This window comes from Salvelinus alpinus, chromosome 32 (genome assembly GCF_045679555.1).
Source record: "Salvelinus alpinus chromosome 32, SLU_Salpinus.1, whole genome shotgun sequence".
NCBI classification, from domain to species: domain Eukaryota; kingdom Metazoa; phylum Chordata; class Actinopteri; order Salmoniformes; family Salmonidae; genus Salvelinus; species Salvelinus alpinus.
This window is the reverse complement of record NC_092117.1, coordinates 2,976,626-2,992,341: the sequence shown is the minus strand read 5'-3', so window position 1 is coordinate 2,992,341 and position 15,716 is coordinate 2,976,626. Positions and strand designations below refer to the sequence as shown.

At 45.1% G+C, this 15,716-nt stretch overlaps 1 protein-coding gene across 11 annotated transcripts in view; it reads left to right on the top strand.

Moving 5' to 3' along the window:
• Positions 1 to 15,716, top strand: part of ablim1a (actin binding LIM protein 1a) — a 125,491-nt gene that overhangs the window by 65,266 nt on the left and 44,509 nt on the right. For all 11 annotated transcript variants that reach the window (XM_071380000.1, XM_071379993.1, XM_071379996.1 and 8 more), the window contains exon 2: positions 2,865 to 2,999. In XM_071380000.1, coding sequence (XP_071236101.1) covers positions 2,865 to 2,999 — 135 coding nt within the window. The remainder of the gene's footprint in view (positions 1 to 2,864; positions 3,000 to 15,716) is intronic.

Genomic DNA, 15,716 nt, shown 5'->3' with positions numbered 1-15,716 from the left:
CAACCTCAGCACCAGAACTGTTCTTCGGGAGCTTCATGACATGGGTTTCTATGGCCGAGCAGCCACACACAAGTCTAAGATCACTATGCATAATGCCAAACGTTGGCTAGAGTGGTGTAAAGCTTGCCGCCACTGGACTCTGGAGCAGTGTAAATGCGTTCTCTGGAGGGATGAATCACGCTTCGCCATCTGGCAGTCCGACGAACAAATCTGGGTTTGGCGGATGCCAGGAGAACGCTACCTGCCCGAATGCATAGTGCCAACTGTAAAGTTTGTTGGAGGAGGGCTGTTTTTCATGGTTCGGGCTAGGCCTCTTAGTTCCAGTGAAGGGAAATCTTAACGCTACAGCATACAATTACAATCTAGACGATTCTGTTCTTCCAACTTTGTGGCAACAATTTGGGGAGGGCCCATTCCTGTTTTAGCATGACAATGCCCTTGTGTACAAAGCGATGTCCATACAGAAATGGTTTGCCGAGATCGGTGTTGAATCTTGATTGGCCTGCACAGAGCCCTGACCTCAACCCCATTGAACACCTTTGGGATGAATTGGAACTTTGACTGCGAGCCAGGCCTAACATCAGTGCTCGACCTCAATAATGCTCTTGTGGCTGAATGGAAGCAAGTCCTCACAGCAATGTTACAACATCTAGTTGAAAGCCTTCCCAGAAGAGTGGAGGCTGTTACAGTGGCAAAGGGGGGACCAACTCTATAATAATGTACATGATTTTGTTATGAGATGTTTGATGAGAAGGTGATCGTATCTCTTTTCTGTCTTGGAACATACAGTGCATTCGGAAGGTATTCAGACCTCTTGATTTTCCCCACATTTTGTTACGTTACAGCCTTATTCTAAAATGGATTAAATATTTTTTCCCATCATCAATCTACACACAATACCTCATAACGACAAAGCGAAAACAGGTTTTTAGACATTTTTGCAAATGTATTAAAAATTGAAAATAGAAATACCTTATTTACATACGTTTTTGGGAACCTTTGCTATGAGACTCGAAATTGAGGTCAGGTGCATCCTGTTTCCATTGATCATCCTTGAGATGTTTCTACAACTTGATTGGATTCCTCCTGTATTAAATTCAATTGATTGGACATGATTTGGAAAGGCACACACCTGTCTATATAAGGTCCCACAGCCATGAGGTCAAAGGAATTGTCCGTAAAGCTCTGAGACAGGATTGTGTCAAGTCACAGATCTGGGGGAAGGATACCAAAAAAATGTCTGCAGCTTTTAAGGTACCCAAGAACACAGTGGTCTCCATCAAGGTGCTTCAACAAAGTACTGAGTAAAGGGTCTGAATACTTATGTAAATGTAATATTTTCAGATTTTTTTGTTGTTGACCCTTTCAAAAATCTCTAAAAACCTGTTTTTGCTTTGTCATTGTGAGGTATTGTGTGTAGATTGGTGAGGGAAAAAAACAAATGAATCCATTTTAGAATAAGACTGCAACGTAAAATATTTTGGAAAAAAGTCAAGGTGTCTGAATACTTTCCGAATGTACTGTATACCTGTTATTTCTATTTATTTTTACTTTCTTTGCTTTCAGGCCCACGGGTGCCTATTGACGCATACTTTTTTGGCCTGTTTTGGAGATTTTCACTAGAGTATTTGGTGTGCTCTTTCCTGTCTGAGTTTGTGAAGGGCCTGAATACAGCAGGGGCGCACGCAAACATGCCTGTTTGTATACAAAACCCTAGAGTTTGCTAGAGGGCACACCAAACACGAATGCCCTCTTTCCACCTCCATGCCCCAGAAATGAGGTTAATTCTGAACAGTACGGCAGCACAATGTTTGAAGTTCACAATTTGTCTTTAATCTATCATTTGTATTCTGATATGGGGGCCCAAGTTCTTCACATGGTATCTGTCTGTGTGGTTTAGTGGGTAATATTCTAATTAAATGTCCCATTTTACTGCCCCAAAAGTCAGGGGTTCTATTCCCACTTCTGCCTGTTCTACTTTCACTCCTTCTCTATCTCCTCCTGTTTCTAATCTCTCCCACTTTCACTCCTTCTCCATCTCCTCCTGTTTCTAATCTGTCTAAACAAAGCAGACAAAAAAATATAGAATTCCTATTCAGATTGGAGATAAATTGATTTAACATGAACTTTTTGACTTGAGTAAATGGTAAGTTGACTTGTCTGAATCGGGTCCCATGTTCTCAGTGTAACAACAGTTTATTCCTGAAGACTGGCTGAATGGACTAAGGCATTTGTGTTTTCACAAACAGACCAGTGAGGAAGGCCCACTCTATACATGTTAATTGCGCTATAACTTACATAACCCTAAACATTTTGATTGTAACATAATTTATAATGTCACAATAGCAGCTGTAGCATATAATTAGTGCCATTTTCTACCCGAGGAAAAATATTCAATTCCCAGTGTCTTCTTTAAAATGTTAATTCAAATATGGTCTGAAAATCATCATCAATCAATATTTACATTATAAACCATTGGCATTTCAAAACCATTTGATTGTATGAGAGACACAGTCTGTCAAATTATGTTTTTTGATGCTGCATTTTTAGATTCACTGAAACACAAAAAAATGGTTTTCACAAGACTCTCTTAAAAACACACCAATATTCAGATTGCAGAACCACTTTCGGTGTTTCAGAGTACTTCCATTCAGTTTAGAAACATATTCAGTGTATTATAAAACTTACATTGGGGTTACATTCAAACACCCCCAAAACACCATATCTCAGCTTAGGTTCACTACTTTTCATGGTTTCACAACACAATGATGGCGTTTTGAGTCGTTCTATTTTAACAGTGTAGTGCGTGTAATTACAGTGGTTCAAACTCATGTCTATTTGTGTTCTGTTCTGTTCTATTCTAGTGGCACATGCTCAGGACGCACACAGTTCCAATGAGAAGCCTCTGATCCAGTGCTACAAGTGTGGGGAGCCATGTAAGGGTGAGGTGCTGCGGGTCCAGTCCAAGCACTTCCACCTGAAGTGCTTCACCTGTAAAGGTAAGTACAGTACCAAACCCTGAATATCATTTGTTGATGACGGTATGACCTATGCTCCTCATGGAGTAAAAGGGTTTAAAGTAACCGTCCAGTTAATATATGTCCTATAAATATGTCCTATAATATGACAACGTGAGTAAAGTAGTTTTCCTTCCAAAAATGTTAATTAAGTATGTTGAAAAGCAACTTTTCTGTGTTTGAATGGTGTGGGCGAACCCCAACAACAGAATGGTGTGTGCATATATCGGTCCTAAAAAATATGAATGACAAGTCAACAGCTGATTGGTCAGTGACGTCATGTTATTTGAGGAAATAGCAAGCATTTCAGAAACAGTCTGTTTGAGATGGAAGTTTGAAGTGGGGTTGTTGTTTTTTCTCTCATTTATGCTTTGGCAACCAATACGAGTATAGGACGACTCAACAACATTATTTGGCTATAAGTTAACATTATTTGTAATTTTAAAAGTGAAATGTTGTACTGTAACGGAGGATTCAGACTAATAATCAGCAATCAAATCGTTGAACTCTCCCATGGTGGGTGTAGCCTTCAAGCAGCATGCTTGACGGCTGTTTTGTTGTTAACCAATGTCAAAGCTAGCTAGCACAAGCTTCCTTCTCCCGATTAGCTATTGCGTGGTGTGTCGCTGAAATTTGCGTAATATGAGAGCATTAGGATGGCGCCGACAGAGATGGTCGTCTTGCTTCGCGTTCTTAGGAAACTACGCAGTATTTCGTTTTTTTATGTATTATTTCTTACACTGTTACCCCAGGAAATCTTAAGTATTATTACATACAGCCGGGAAAAACTATTGGATATAAGAGCAACGTCAACTTACCAACATTATGACCAGGAATACGACTTTCCCGAAGCGGATCCTCTGTTTGGACCACCACCCAGAACAATGGATCGGATCCCTGTAGGCGACCCAAAACAATGGCGCTGCAGAAGGGGCAGACGGAGCCGTCTTCTGGTCAGGCTCCGTAGATGGGCACATCGCTCACCGCTCCCGAGTATACTACTCGCCAATGTCCAGTCTCTTGACAACAAGGTAGACGAAATTCGAGCAAGGGTTTCCTTCCAGAGAGACATCAATGATTGTAACATTCTCTGTTTCACCGAAACATGGCTCACAAGGATACCTTATCAGAGTCGGTACAGCCACCCGGTTTCTTCACGCATCTTGCCGACAGAAACAATCATCTCTCTGGTAAGAAAAAGGGCGGGGGTGTATGCCTTATGATTAACGAGTCGTGGTGTGATCATAACAACATACAGGAACTCAAGTCCTATTGTTCACCTGACCTAGAATTCCTTACAATCAAATGACGACCGCATTATCTACCAAGAGAATTCTCTACGATTATAATCACAGCCGTGTATACCCCCTCCCCCCCAAGCAGACGCCCTGATAGAACTTCATTGGACTTTATGTAAACTGGAAACCACATATCCTGAGGCTGCATTTATTGCAGCTGGGGATTTTAACAAGGCTAATCTGAAAACAAGGCTCCCTAAATTATATCAGCATATTTAATTCGTGAAGCGGGCTGGCAAAATTCTGGATCATTACTACTCTAACTTCCGCGACGCATACAAAGCCCTCCCTGGCCCTCCATTTGGCAAATCTGACCACGACTCTGACCACAAATCTGACCATTTTGTTGCTCCCAGCCTATAGACAGAAACTAAAACATGAAACACCCGTGCTCAGGTCTGTTCAACGCTGGTCCGACCAATTTGATTCCACGCTTCAAGATTGCTTCGATCATGTGGACTGGGATATGTTCTGGATAACCTCAGACAACAACATTGATGTATACGCTGATTCGGTGAGCGAGTTTATTAGCAAGTGCATCGGTAATGTTGTACCCACGGTGACTATTAAAACCTTCCCCAACCAGAAACCGTGGATTGATGGCAGCATTCACGCAAAACTAAAGCGCGAACCACTGCTTTTAATCATGGCAAGGCGACCGGAAACATGACCGAATACAAACAGTGTAGCTATTCCCTCCGCAAGGCAATCAAACAAGCTAAGCATCAGTATAGAGACAAAGTAGAGATGCAATTCAGTGGCTCAGACATGAGATGTATGTGGCAGGGTCTACAGTCAATCATGGATTACAAAAAAAATAACAGCCCTGCCGCGGACACTGACGTCTTGCTCCCAGACAAACTAAACAACTTCTTTGCTCGCTTTGAGGACAATACAGTGCCACTGACATGGCCCGCTACCAAAACCTGCAGGCTCTCCTTCACAGCAGCCAACGTGAATAAAACATTTAAACGTGTTAACCCTCGCAAAGCTGCGACATCCCTAGCCGCGACATCCCTAGCCACGACATCCCTAGCCGCGTCCTCAGAGCATGCACAGACCAGCTGGCTGGTGTGTTTACGGACATATTCAATCAATCCCTATCCAAGTCTGCTGTTCCCACATGCTTCAAGAGGGCCACCATAGAAAAAAGGTAAGGTAACTGAGCTAAATGACTATCGCCCTGTAGCATTCACTTCCGTCATCATGAAGTGCTTTGAGAGACTAGTCAAGGATCATATCACCTCCACCCTACCTGACACCCTAGACCCACTCCAATTTGCTTACCGCCCCAATAGGTCCACCGACGACACAATCGCAATCACACTGCACACTGCCCTAACCCATCTGGACAAGAGGAATACCGACAATTGAAGTCGGAGGTTTACATACACTTTAGTCAAATACATTTAAACTCAGTTTTTCACAATTCCTGACACTTAATCCTTGTAAAAATTAGGATTAAGTTAGGATCACACCTTTATTTAAAAAATGTGAAATGTCAGAATAATAGTAGAGAGAATGATTTATTTCAGCTTTCATTCCGTTCATCACATTCCCAGTGGGTGAGAAGTTTACATACACTCAATTAGTATTTGGTAGCATTGCCTTTAAATTGTTTAACTTGGGTCAAACGTTTTGGGTAGCCACAAGCTTCCCACAATAAGTTGGGTGAATTTTGGCACATTCCTCCTGACAGAGCTGGTGTAACTGAGTCAGGTTTGTAGGCCTCCTTGCTCGCACATGCTTTTTCATCTCTGCCCTCAAATTTTCTATAGGATTGAGGTCAGGGCTTTGTGATGGTCACTCCAATACCTTAACTTTGTTGTCCTTAAGCCATTTTGCCACAACTTTGGAAGTATGCTTGGGGTCATTGTCCATTTGGAAGACCCATTTGCAACCAAGCTTTAACTTCCTGACTGATGTCTTGAGATGTTGCTTCAATATATTCACATAATTTTCCTCCCTCATGATGCCATCTATTTTGTGAAGTGCACCAGTCCCTCCTGCAGCAAAGCACCCCCATAACATGATGCTGCCACCCCGTGCTTCACGGTTGGGATGGTGTCATTCGGCTTGTAAACCTCCCTCTGTTTCCTCCAAACATAATGATGGTCATTATGGCCAAACAGTTCTATTTTTGTTTCATCAGACCAGAACGGAAAGGAAAGTGGCGGTTTTGGAGCAGTGGCTTTTTCCTTGCTTAGTGGCCTTTCAGGTTATGTCGATATAGGACTCGTTTTACTGTGGATATAGATACTTTTGTACCTGTTTCCTCCAGCATCTTCACAAGGTCCTTTGCTGTTGTTCTGGGAATGATTTGCACTTTTTGCACCAAAGTACGTTCATCTCTAGGAGACAGAACGCGTCTCCTTCCTGAGCGGTATGACGGCTGCGTGGTCCCATGGTGTTTATACTTGCGTACTATTGTTTGTACACATGAACGTGGTACCTTCAGACATTTGGAAATTGCTCCCAAGGATCAACCAGACTTGTGGAGGTCTACGATTGTTTTTGTGTGGAGTCGCCATTGACTAGGGTTTTCAATTAGTCAGAGATAATGGTGGGAGGCTTCAGCGTCTCAGACCCCGTAACGGGAGGAGTAGAGACCAGAGAAGGCACAGGCCTCTGACTCCGACTCGCTGCTTAATGGGGAGAACCGGTTGAAAGTTTATGTCGGCTGAATGAGCGACACCGGTTGAGCATTCCTACAGCATTTCCCTCCAGAAGCCATGAGAAAGTTGTCCGGCTGCAGGGACCGTGCGAGGGGATTTATACTAATCTGTACTTATTGGTGGCACAGACGCTGTTTCATCCTTTCCTACACTGAAATTACCCTTGCCTAACGATCACATCTGAAGCTGGGCTTGCTGCACAGCTATCCTCGCCGTAATGCGATAGTTCTCCTGTATATTATGAGTACAGCGACTGCAATTAGAAGGCATCATTTTAATGTTACTACTTAGCTTCGGCTGGTGGAGTTCCTGACGAACCACGTCCAGATAAAGCGTCCGGAGTGAAAAAGTTGAATGAAAAAAAGTTGAGTGAGGGAAAAACAAAAAATATAAACGGTAATTAAAAAGTAAAAACCGTAAAGTTGTCAGGTAGCAAAGTAAGGTTAGCAACAAAACCCCCAAAAAGTTGAGTGAGGGAAAAACTAAAAATATAAACGGTAATTAAAAGTAAAAACTGTAAAGTTGTCACGTAGCAAAGTAAGGTTAGCAACAAAACGCACAGCAGCACGTAAACAAGTCTGCAAGTTGTGACCAGAAATGACACTCTTCTATATTAAAGAGAGAAATACAGAGAGAAATGCCCACCTCTCCACTTTCGTGGTAGACAAAAACATTGCTGCGTCGACTTCCACTAAGCCACGAGAGTATTAGTGAGGTTGGGCACTGATGTTGGGCAATTAGGCCTGGCTGGCAGTCGGCATTCCAATTCATCCCAAAAGTGTTCGATTGGGCTGAGGTCAGGGCTCTGTGCAAGCCAGTGAAGTGTGCATGGCTGTGTGCTCAATTTTATACATCTGTCAGGTGTGGCCGAATCGACTAATTTGAAGGGGTGTCCACGTGGTGTGTGTGTGTGTGTGTGTGTGTGTGTGTGTGTGTGTGTGTGTGTGTGTGTGTGTGTGTGTGTGTGTGTGTGTGTGTGTGTGTGTGTGTGTGTGTGTGTGTGTGTGTGTGTGTGTGTGTGTTGTCAAAGCATACATTAGAGCTATCCTCTTAAAAAGTGTAAAAGCAACTGTCAAATTGTTGATTCTGTTTTCTTTGACTGCATCCCAAATGGTACCGTATTCCCTATACAGTGCACTACTGTTGATCAGAGCCCTATGCCCCCTGGTTAAAAGGAGTGCACTATATAGGGAATAGGTTACAATTTGGGATGCCCCCTTTAACTTAATTTGCATTGTTGTTGCAACATGCTTGCTCCTACATGTACATTAGTCGGAAAAATGAATTATGCTAAAAATGTGTGCGTGGTTTTATTGTATCCTCTGTGATATTTCCTGTGTTTGGTATGTGGTATTTGGTATTTTATTAGGATCCCCATTAGCTGTTGCAAAAGCAGCAGCTACTCTTCCTGGGGTCCACACAAAACATGAAACATGACATAATACAGAACATCAATAGACGAGAACAACTCAAGGACAGAAATACATTTAAAAAAATAAAGGCACACGTAACCTACATATCAATGAATGCACACAAACTACTGTATCTAGGTCAAATAGGGGAGAGGCGTTGTTCGTGAGGTGTTGCTTCATCTGTTTTTTGAAACCAGGTTTGCTGTTAATTTGAGCAATATGAGATGGAAGGAAGTTCCATGCAATAAGGGCTCTATATAATACTGTACGCTTTCTTGAATTTGTTCTGGATTTGGGGACTGTGAAAAGACCCCTGGTGGCACATCTGGTGGGGTAAGTGTTTGTGTCAGAACTCTGTGTAAGTTGACTATGAAACTATTTGGGATTTTCAACACATGAATGTTTCTTATAAAAAGAAGAAGTGATGCAGTCAGTCCTCAACTCTTATCCAAGAGAGACTGGCATGCATAGTATTAATATTAGGCCTCTGATTACAATGAAAAACGTGCCGCTCTGTTCTGGGCCAGCTGCATCTTAACTAGATCTTTTCTTGCAGCACTGGACCACACGACTGGACTATAATCAAGATTAGACAAAACTAGAGCCTGCATAACTTGCTTTTTGGAGTGTGGTGTCAAAAAAGCAGAGCATCTCTTTATTACGGACAGACCCCCCATCTTTAAAACCATTGAATCTATGTTTTGACCATGACAGTTTACAATCTAAGGTAACGCCAAGTAATTTAGTCTCCTCAACTTGTTCAACAGCCACACCATTCATTACCAGATTCAGCTGAGGGCTAGAATGATTCGTACCAAATACAATGCTCTTAGTTTTAGAGATGTTCAGGACCAGTGTATTACTGGCCACCCATTCCAAACAACTCTTTGTTAAGGGTTTCAGTGACTTCATTGTCTGTGGTTGCTGATGCGTATCTGGTTGAATCATCAACTCACATGACTTGTTTAATGCCAGGTCTTTAGTCAGCTTGTTTGAAACATAATCCCACAGTCCCTATCCTCCACATACACACACACACACACACACACACACACACACACACACACACACACACACACACACACACACACACACACACACACACACACACACACACACACACACACACACACACACACACACACACACACACACACACACACACAGACAGAACACAAACCCAAGGTGGTATTTGTGCGTGTCTATAGAGGAACCCATTGCATGCTACGCTCAGAGAAAAACTAATCTTAGCACTGTCCATGCATTTCACTTTCAATTACAAATTGCTTTGTTATAGCTCGCAGCCTCTCACACAGGGAGACAAACACAAGGCCTTACAACAGAGAACACTGTTACCTTGCATGCAAACCAGCCTGGCTTGTGTGGCCTAAACCTGCTTTAGACGAGGTGGGCTGAGGACCAATCAAATAGACTGTTTCCCAAATGGCACCATATTCCCTACATACTGTAGTGCACTACTTTTGACCAGAGACCTATGGGTCCTGGTCAAAAGTAGTGCACTAGAGAATAGGGTGTATTTGTGACACTGCTAGACAGTACCTCTGACTGATGGTTCTCGCTCAATTCGATTAGTTTAAGAACTAATCTTGTCCGCAACTCTGAGCCTTAATCCAAATAAACGTAATTCTCTCTCTCTCTCTCTCTCTGGGTAAATTTATCCTTGGGAGTGAATGTGGCTCGTTGCATACAGTATGTCATGGTTCCACCTGTAACCAGAGGACGGCAGTGACCATCCTAGAGACATTAACGACACTCAAGTATGTCCAATTTGCTCAGTAAAGTATTATGTTTATCCTTAACCACTGATTACTCATCTGGTGTCACAATCGTCGTATGTAATGGTTCAAGGTGCAGCGTGGTGAGCGTACATTTTTTATTTATTTGCAAATGTCGCCAACAAAACAATAATGCAACAAAAAACGAACGTGAAACTCCGTAAGGCTATACATGCACAAACGAAGACAACTACCCACAACTACCAAAATAAAAAAGGCTGCCTAAGTATGATTCCCAATCAGAGACAACGATAGACAGCTGTCCCTGATTGAGAACTATACCCGGCCAAAACATAGAAACAAACAACATAGTATGCCCACAACAAATCACACCCTGACCTAACCAACTAGAGAAATAAAACGGCTCTCTAAGGTCAGGGCGTGACAGTACCGTCCCCCAAAGGTGCAGACTCCCGGCCGCAAACCTAAACCTATAGGGGAGGGTCCGGGTGGGCATCTACCATCTGTGGCGGCTCCGGCTCGGGACGTAGCCCCCGCTCCACCTCTGGCTCCCCTCACTTTGGTGGCGTCTCTGGTGCGGGGACCCTCGTTGCCGACCCCGGACTGGGGACCCTCGCCGCATGCCCCGGACTGGGGACCCTCGTTGCAGGCCCCGGACTGGGGACCCTCGTTGCAGGCCCCGGACTGGGGACCCTCGCTGCAGGACCCGGACTGGAGACCGTCGCTGGAGGCTTCGGACTGAAGACTGTCGCTGGAGGCTTCGGACTGAAGACCGTCGCTGGAGGCTCCGGACTGGAGCCCGTCGCTGGAGGCTCCGGACTGGGGACCGTCGCTGGAGGCTCCGAACTGGGGACCGTCGCTGGAGGCTCCGGACTGGGGACCGTCGCTGGATGCTCCGGACCGGGGACCGTCGCTGGAGGGTCCGGACCGGGGACCGTCGCTGGAGGCTCCGGACTGGAGATCGTCGCTGAAGCCTCCGGACTGACCCGTGAAGCAAGCACAGGATGAACCGGGCTTTGGGGGAGCACTGGAGATCTGGTGCTTATCCTTGGCCCCACTCTTCCAGGCCGAATGCCCACTTTAGCCCGGCACCTCCAGAGCGCAGGCACAGGTCGAACCGGGCTATGGGGAGCACTGGAGATCTGGTGCTTAACACTTGCACCGCTCCTCGTGGCTGAATGCCCCCTTTAGCCCGGCACGTGCGGAGCGCAGGCACAGGATGCACTGAACTATCACAGCGCACCGGAGACACAGTGTTCAGAGCCGGCGCAGGATACCCTGGGCTGAAACGGTGCACCGGAGACCAAGAGCGCTGAGCTGGCATAATCTGCCCTGGCTGGATGCCCACTCTAGCGTGGCACTTGCGGAGAGCTGGCTCCGAGCGCACCGGGCTGTGCACGCGCACTGGAGACACCGTGCGCTTTACCGCATCACATGGTGCTTGACCAGTACCACGCTCCTCGCCAACAAAACAATAATACAACAAAAAACAAATGTGAAGCTCCGTAAGGCTATACATGCACAAACGAAGACAACTATCCACAAATACCAAAAGGAAAAAAGGCTGCCTAAGTATGAATCCCAATCAGAGACAACGATAGACAGCTGTCCCTGATTGAGAACCATACCCGGCCAAAACATAGAAACAAACAACATAGTATGCCCACCCCAAATCACACCCTGACCTAACCAACTAGAGAAATAAAATGGCTCTCTAAGGTCAGGGCGTGACATCTGGTTTCTTCTCTGCACCTGGGTCCAACCTTACCACGTCACAGCAAGCTTCTGCCTATACATGGACACAGCAGAGATCACCCAGATCAATAATGTTGTAACCCAATAAGGAGCACTGCTGGGGCGGAAACAATAACAACTCTCCCAAATATCAGAGACCCTGCGGACACTTATTGACTCCCTCCAACCACAGTCCAAGCTCAACCCAGGAGGAGCCAATGTCCAAGTCTCATCACCCAGCGCTACAGGCATCGCCGTAGTTCCTCAAAGAAACTTGAACCCAAGATCCTAGCCCCGAGTGGTGGGCCGGCCACCCGGAAAGATGCAAGGGTTCCTCACTGAGTGTTCTCTGGTGTTCGAGCTACAGTCCTTCTCGTTCCACACCGATCGGGCCATGATTACCTACACCGATGTGGGTACTGCAGTCACCATCCTGCAGTTCCATATTAGCCTTCATTGCCGAGCTGCGATTAATCTTTGACCACCCTGTCAGCGGACGAGAAGTGGCCAGTCGACTGTTCAATATCCACCAAGGGGCCAGACCAGTTGCTGACTTCGCCATTGAGTTCCGTACCCTCGCCGCCGAGAGTGGGTGGAATACGGAGGCCCTGGTTATCGCTTTCCACCACTCAATCAAGGATGAACTGGCCTCTCGGGAACTGGGAGAGAACCTCAAGTCCCTGATAACGCTGGCAATCAGGATCGACAACCCCCTCAAAGAACGCGTGAGACAGCGCCGTTTTGACACCACCCCAGTATCCCGGTTTTCTGAGCACCCCAAGCCCCCCGAACCAGGCTTTGAGGAGCCCATGCAGCTGGGACGCACACGTCTGAGCCCACAGGTGCGTGAAAGGACCATGCGCGAAGGTTGCTGCCTCTACTGCGGAAGTCCTGAGAGGCCTCCTGCAGAGCCAACAATGTCAAGATAGAGAAGTGTGAGTATCACGTATCCCAAGTTTCCTTCCTGGGTCACATTGTCTCCACGGCAGGCATCCAAATGGACCCTGTAAAGGTTGAGGCGGTTGCCGACTGGCCCCGTCCCACCTCACTCAAGCAAGTCCAGTGGTTCCTCAGGTTTGACAATTTTGGGGGTTTTATACGCAACTTTGATGCGGTGGCAGCGCATCTCACGGTCCTAACACGCAAGTCCCAGACCCGTTTTTGCTGGACTCCCATTGCTGACAGGGCATTCATGGAGCTCAAGGGACGTTTCACCTCTGGACCCATCCTCGTTCATCCTGATCCTACTCGTCGCTTTGTGGTAGAGGTGGACACCTCGGACACCGGAGCAGGGGTGGTCCTTTCACAGCGGAACGAGGAGGACTAGATGCAGTGTTAACCATGTAGCTAACATTCCATTGCTCTCTCTCTCTCTCTCTCTCTCTCTCTCTCTCTCTCTCTCTCTCTCTCTCTCTCTCTCTCTCTCTCTCTCTCTCTCTCTCTCTCTCTCTCTCTCTCTCTCTCTCTCTCTCTCTCTCTCTCTCTCTCTCTCTCTCTCTCTCTCTCTCTCTCTCTCTCTCTCTCTCTCTGTTTCTGCCTATGTCTCTGACTCTGTCTCTCTCTCTCTCTGTTTTTATGCCAAGGCCTAAAAGCACATCTGTTATACAAAGCTTCTCAGTAAGCTTTTTGTGCCATGTACTAGAAATAAAAAAATGTGGTGTGTGTATTTTTATTTACAGCTTGTAGCGGCACAACCGAGGGGGAGGAGAATGGGCCAGCCAAGAAAATAAATACCCTTCAAAGTGGAGAGGTTCGGAAGAGGAGGATGGAGGGTAAATCCCACCTTGGCAGGAAAAAGATGATTGAGTTGACTATGGCAATCATACCTACCATGATGTTTAATTCCATGCTGAAATATGTCTGATTTGCATATTAGTAACATGATATTGAAATGTCGATATTGATTGTTGTTTAACTGTTGTAACACTTACCTGATCCACCTCGTTATTTCATTCTGAGTGAAAAATTAAACATCACACTTGATGCAAATCTTTTTAGTCTGCATTCACTTGTGACTTTTTTTATGAATGCTATTGAAATTGTAAAATGATTCCAAAGTTTTGACTGCCATTTTCCTTTCAATGAAATTGAGCACATTGATAGATATTACGTCAACTTTGAATAAGACCGTAATTGAAACTGTAGTCTTTGTTTGATGTCAGTCTTCATTGGAGACTACCTGGGGTGTACTCAGTCCAGAAACCGTTTACCGTTTAGGAACCAAACGGATGCAAACAGTCTAAAACGGGGAGGTACCTACCTGTTTCCAATGGAAACTCTTGTTTGCATTTTCTGTTTGGAGTGAACGGTTTCTGAAACAGAATTTTGTTGCGTTACAGGCTTATTCTAAAATGTATTACATTGTTCATTCCCTCAAACTACACACAATAGCCAATAATGACAAAGCAAAAATCGTTTTTTAGAAATGTTTGCAAATGTATTAAAAAAGAGAACTGAAATATCACATTTACATATGTAAGTATTCAGACCATATACACAGTACTTTATTGAAGCACCTTTGGCTGCGATTACAGCCTCGAGCCTTCTTGGGTATGACCCTACAAGCTTGGCACACCTGTATTTGGGGAGTTTGTCCCATTCTGCTCTGCAGCTCTGTCAGGTTGGATGGGGAGCGTCGCTTTGCAGCTATTTTCAAGTCTCCTGAGATGTTTGATCGGGTTCAAGTCCAGGCTCTGGCTGGGCCACTCAAGGACATTCAGAGAATTGTTTCAAAGCCACTCCTGCGTTGTCTTGGCTGTGTGCTTCGGGTCGTTGTCCTGTTGGAAGGTGAACCCTCGCCCCAGTCTGAGGTCCTGAGCGCTTTGGAGCAGGTTTTCGTCAAGGATTTCTCTGTACTTTGCTCCTTTCATCTTTCCTTCAATCCTGACTACATTTAAGTCATTTAGCAGACGCTCTTATCCAGAGCGACTTACAAATTGACTAGTCTCCCAGTCCCTGCTGCTGAAAAACATCCCCACAGCATGATGCTGCCACCACCATGCTTTACCATAGGGGTGGTGCCAGGTTTCCTCCAGACGTGAAGCTTGGCATTCAGGTCAAAGAGTTCAATCCTGGTTTCATCAGACCAGAGAATATTGTTTCTCATAGTATGAGAGTCTTTAGGTGCCTATTGGCAAACTAGATCTCTGTCAGAGTGACCATTGGGTTCTTGGTCACCTCCCTGACCAAGGCCCTTCTCCCCCGATTGCTCAGTTTGACCAGGGAGGCCAGCTCGAAGTCTTGGTGTTTCCAAACTTCTTCCATTTAAGATTGATGGAGACCACTGTGTTCTTGGGGATCTTCAATGCTGCAGAAATGTTTTGGACCCTTTCCCAGATACAGTGGGGAGAACAAGTATTTGATACACTGACGATTTTGCAGGTTTTCCTACTTACAAAGCATGTAGAGGTCTGTAATTTTTATCATAGGTACACTTCAACTATGAGAGACGGAATCTAAAACAAAAATCCAGAAAATCACATTGTATGATTTTTAAGTAATTAATTTGCATTTTATTGCATGACATAAGTATTTGATACATCAGAAAAGCAGAACTTAATATTTGGTACAGAAACCTTTGTTTGCAATTACAGAGATCATACGTTTCCTGTAGTTCTTGACCAGGTTTGCACACACTGCAGCAGGAATTTTGGCCCACTCCTCCATACAGACCTTCTCCAGATCCTTCAGGTTTCGGGGCTGTCGCTGGGCAATACGGACTTTCAGCTCCCTCCAAAGATTTTCTATTGGGTTCAGGTCTGGAGACTGGCTAGGCCACTCCAGGACCTTGAGATGCTTCTTACGGAGCCACTCCTTAGTTGCC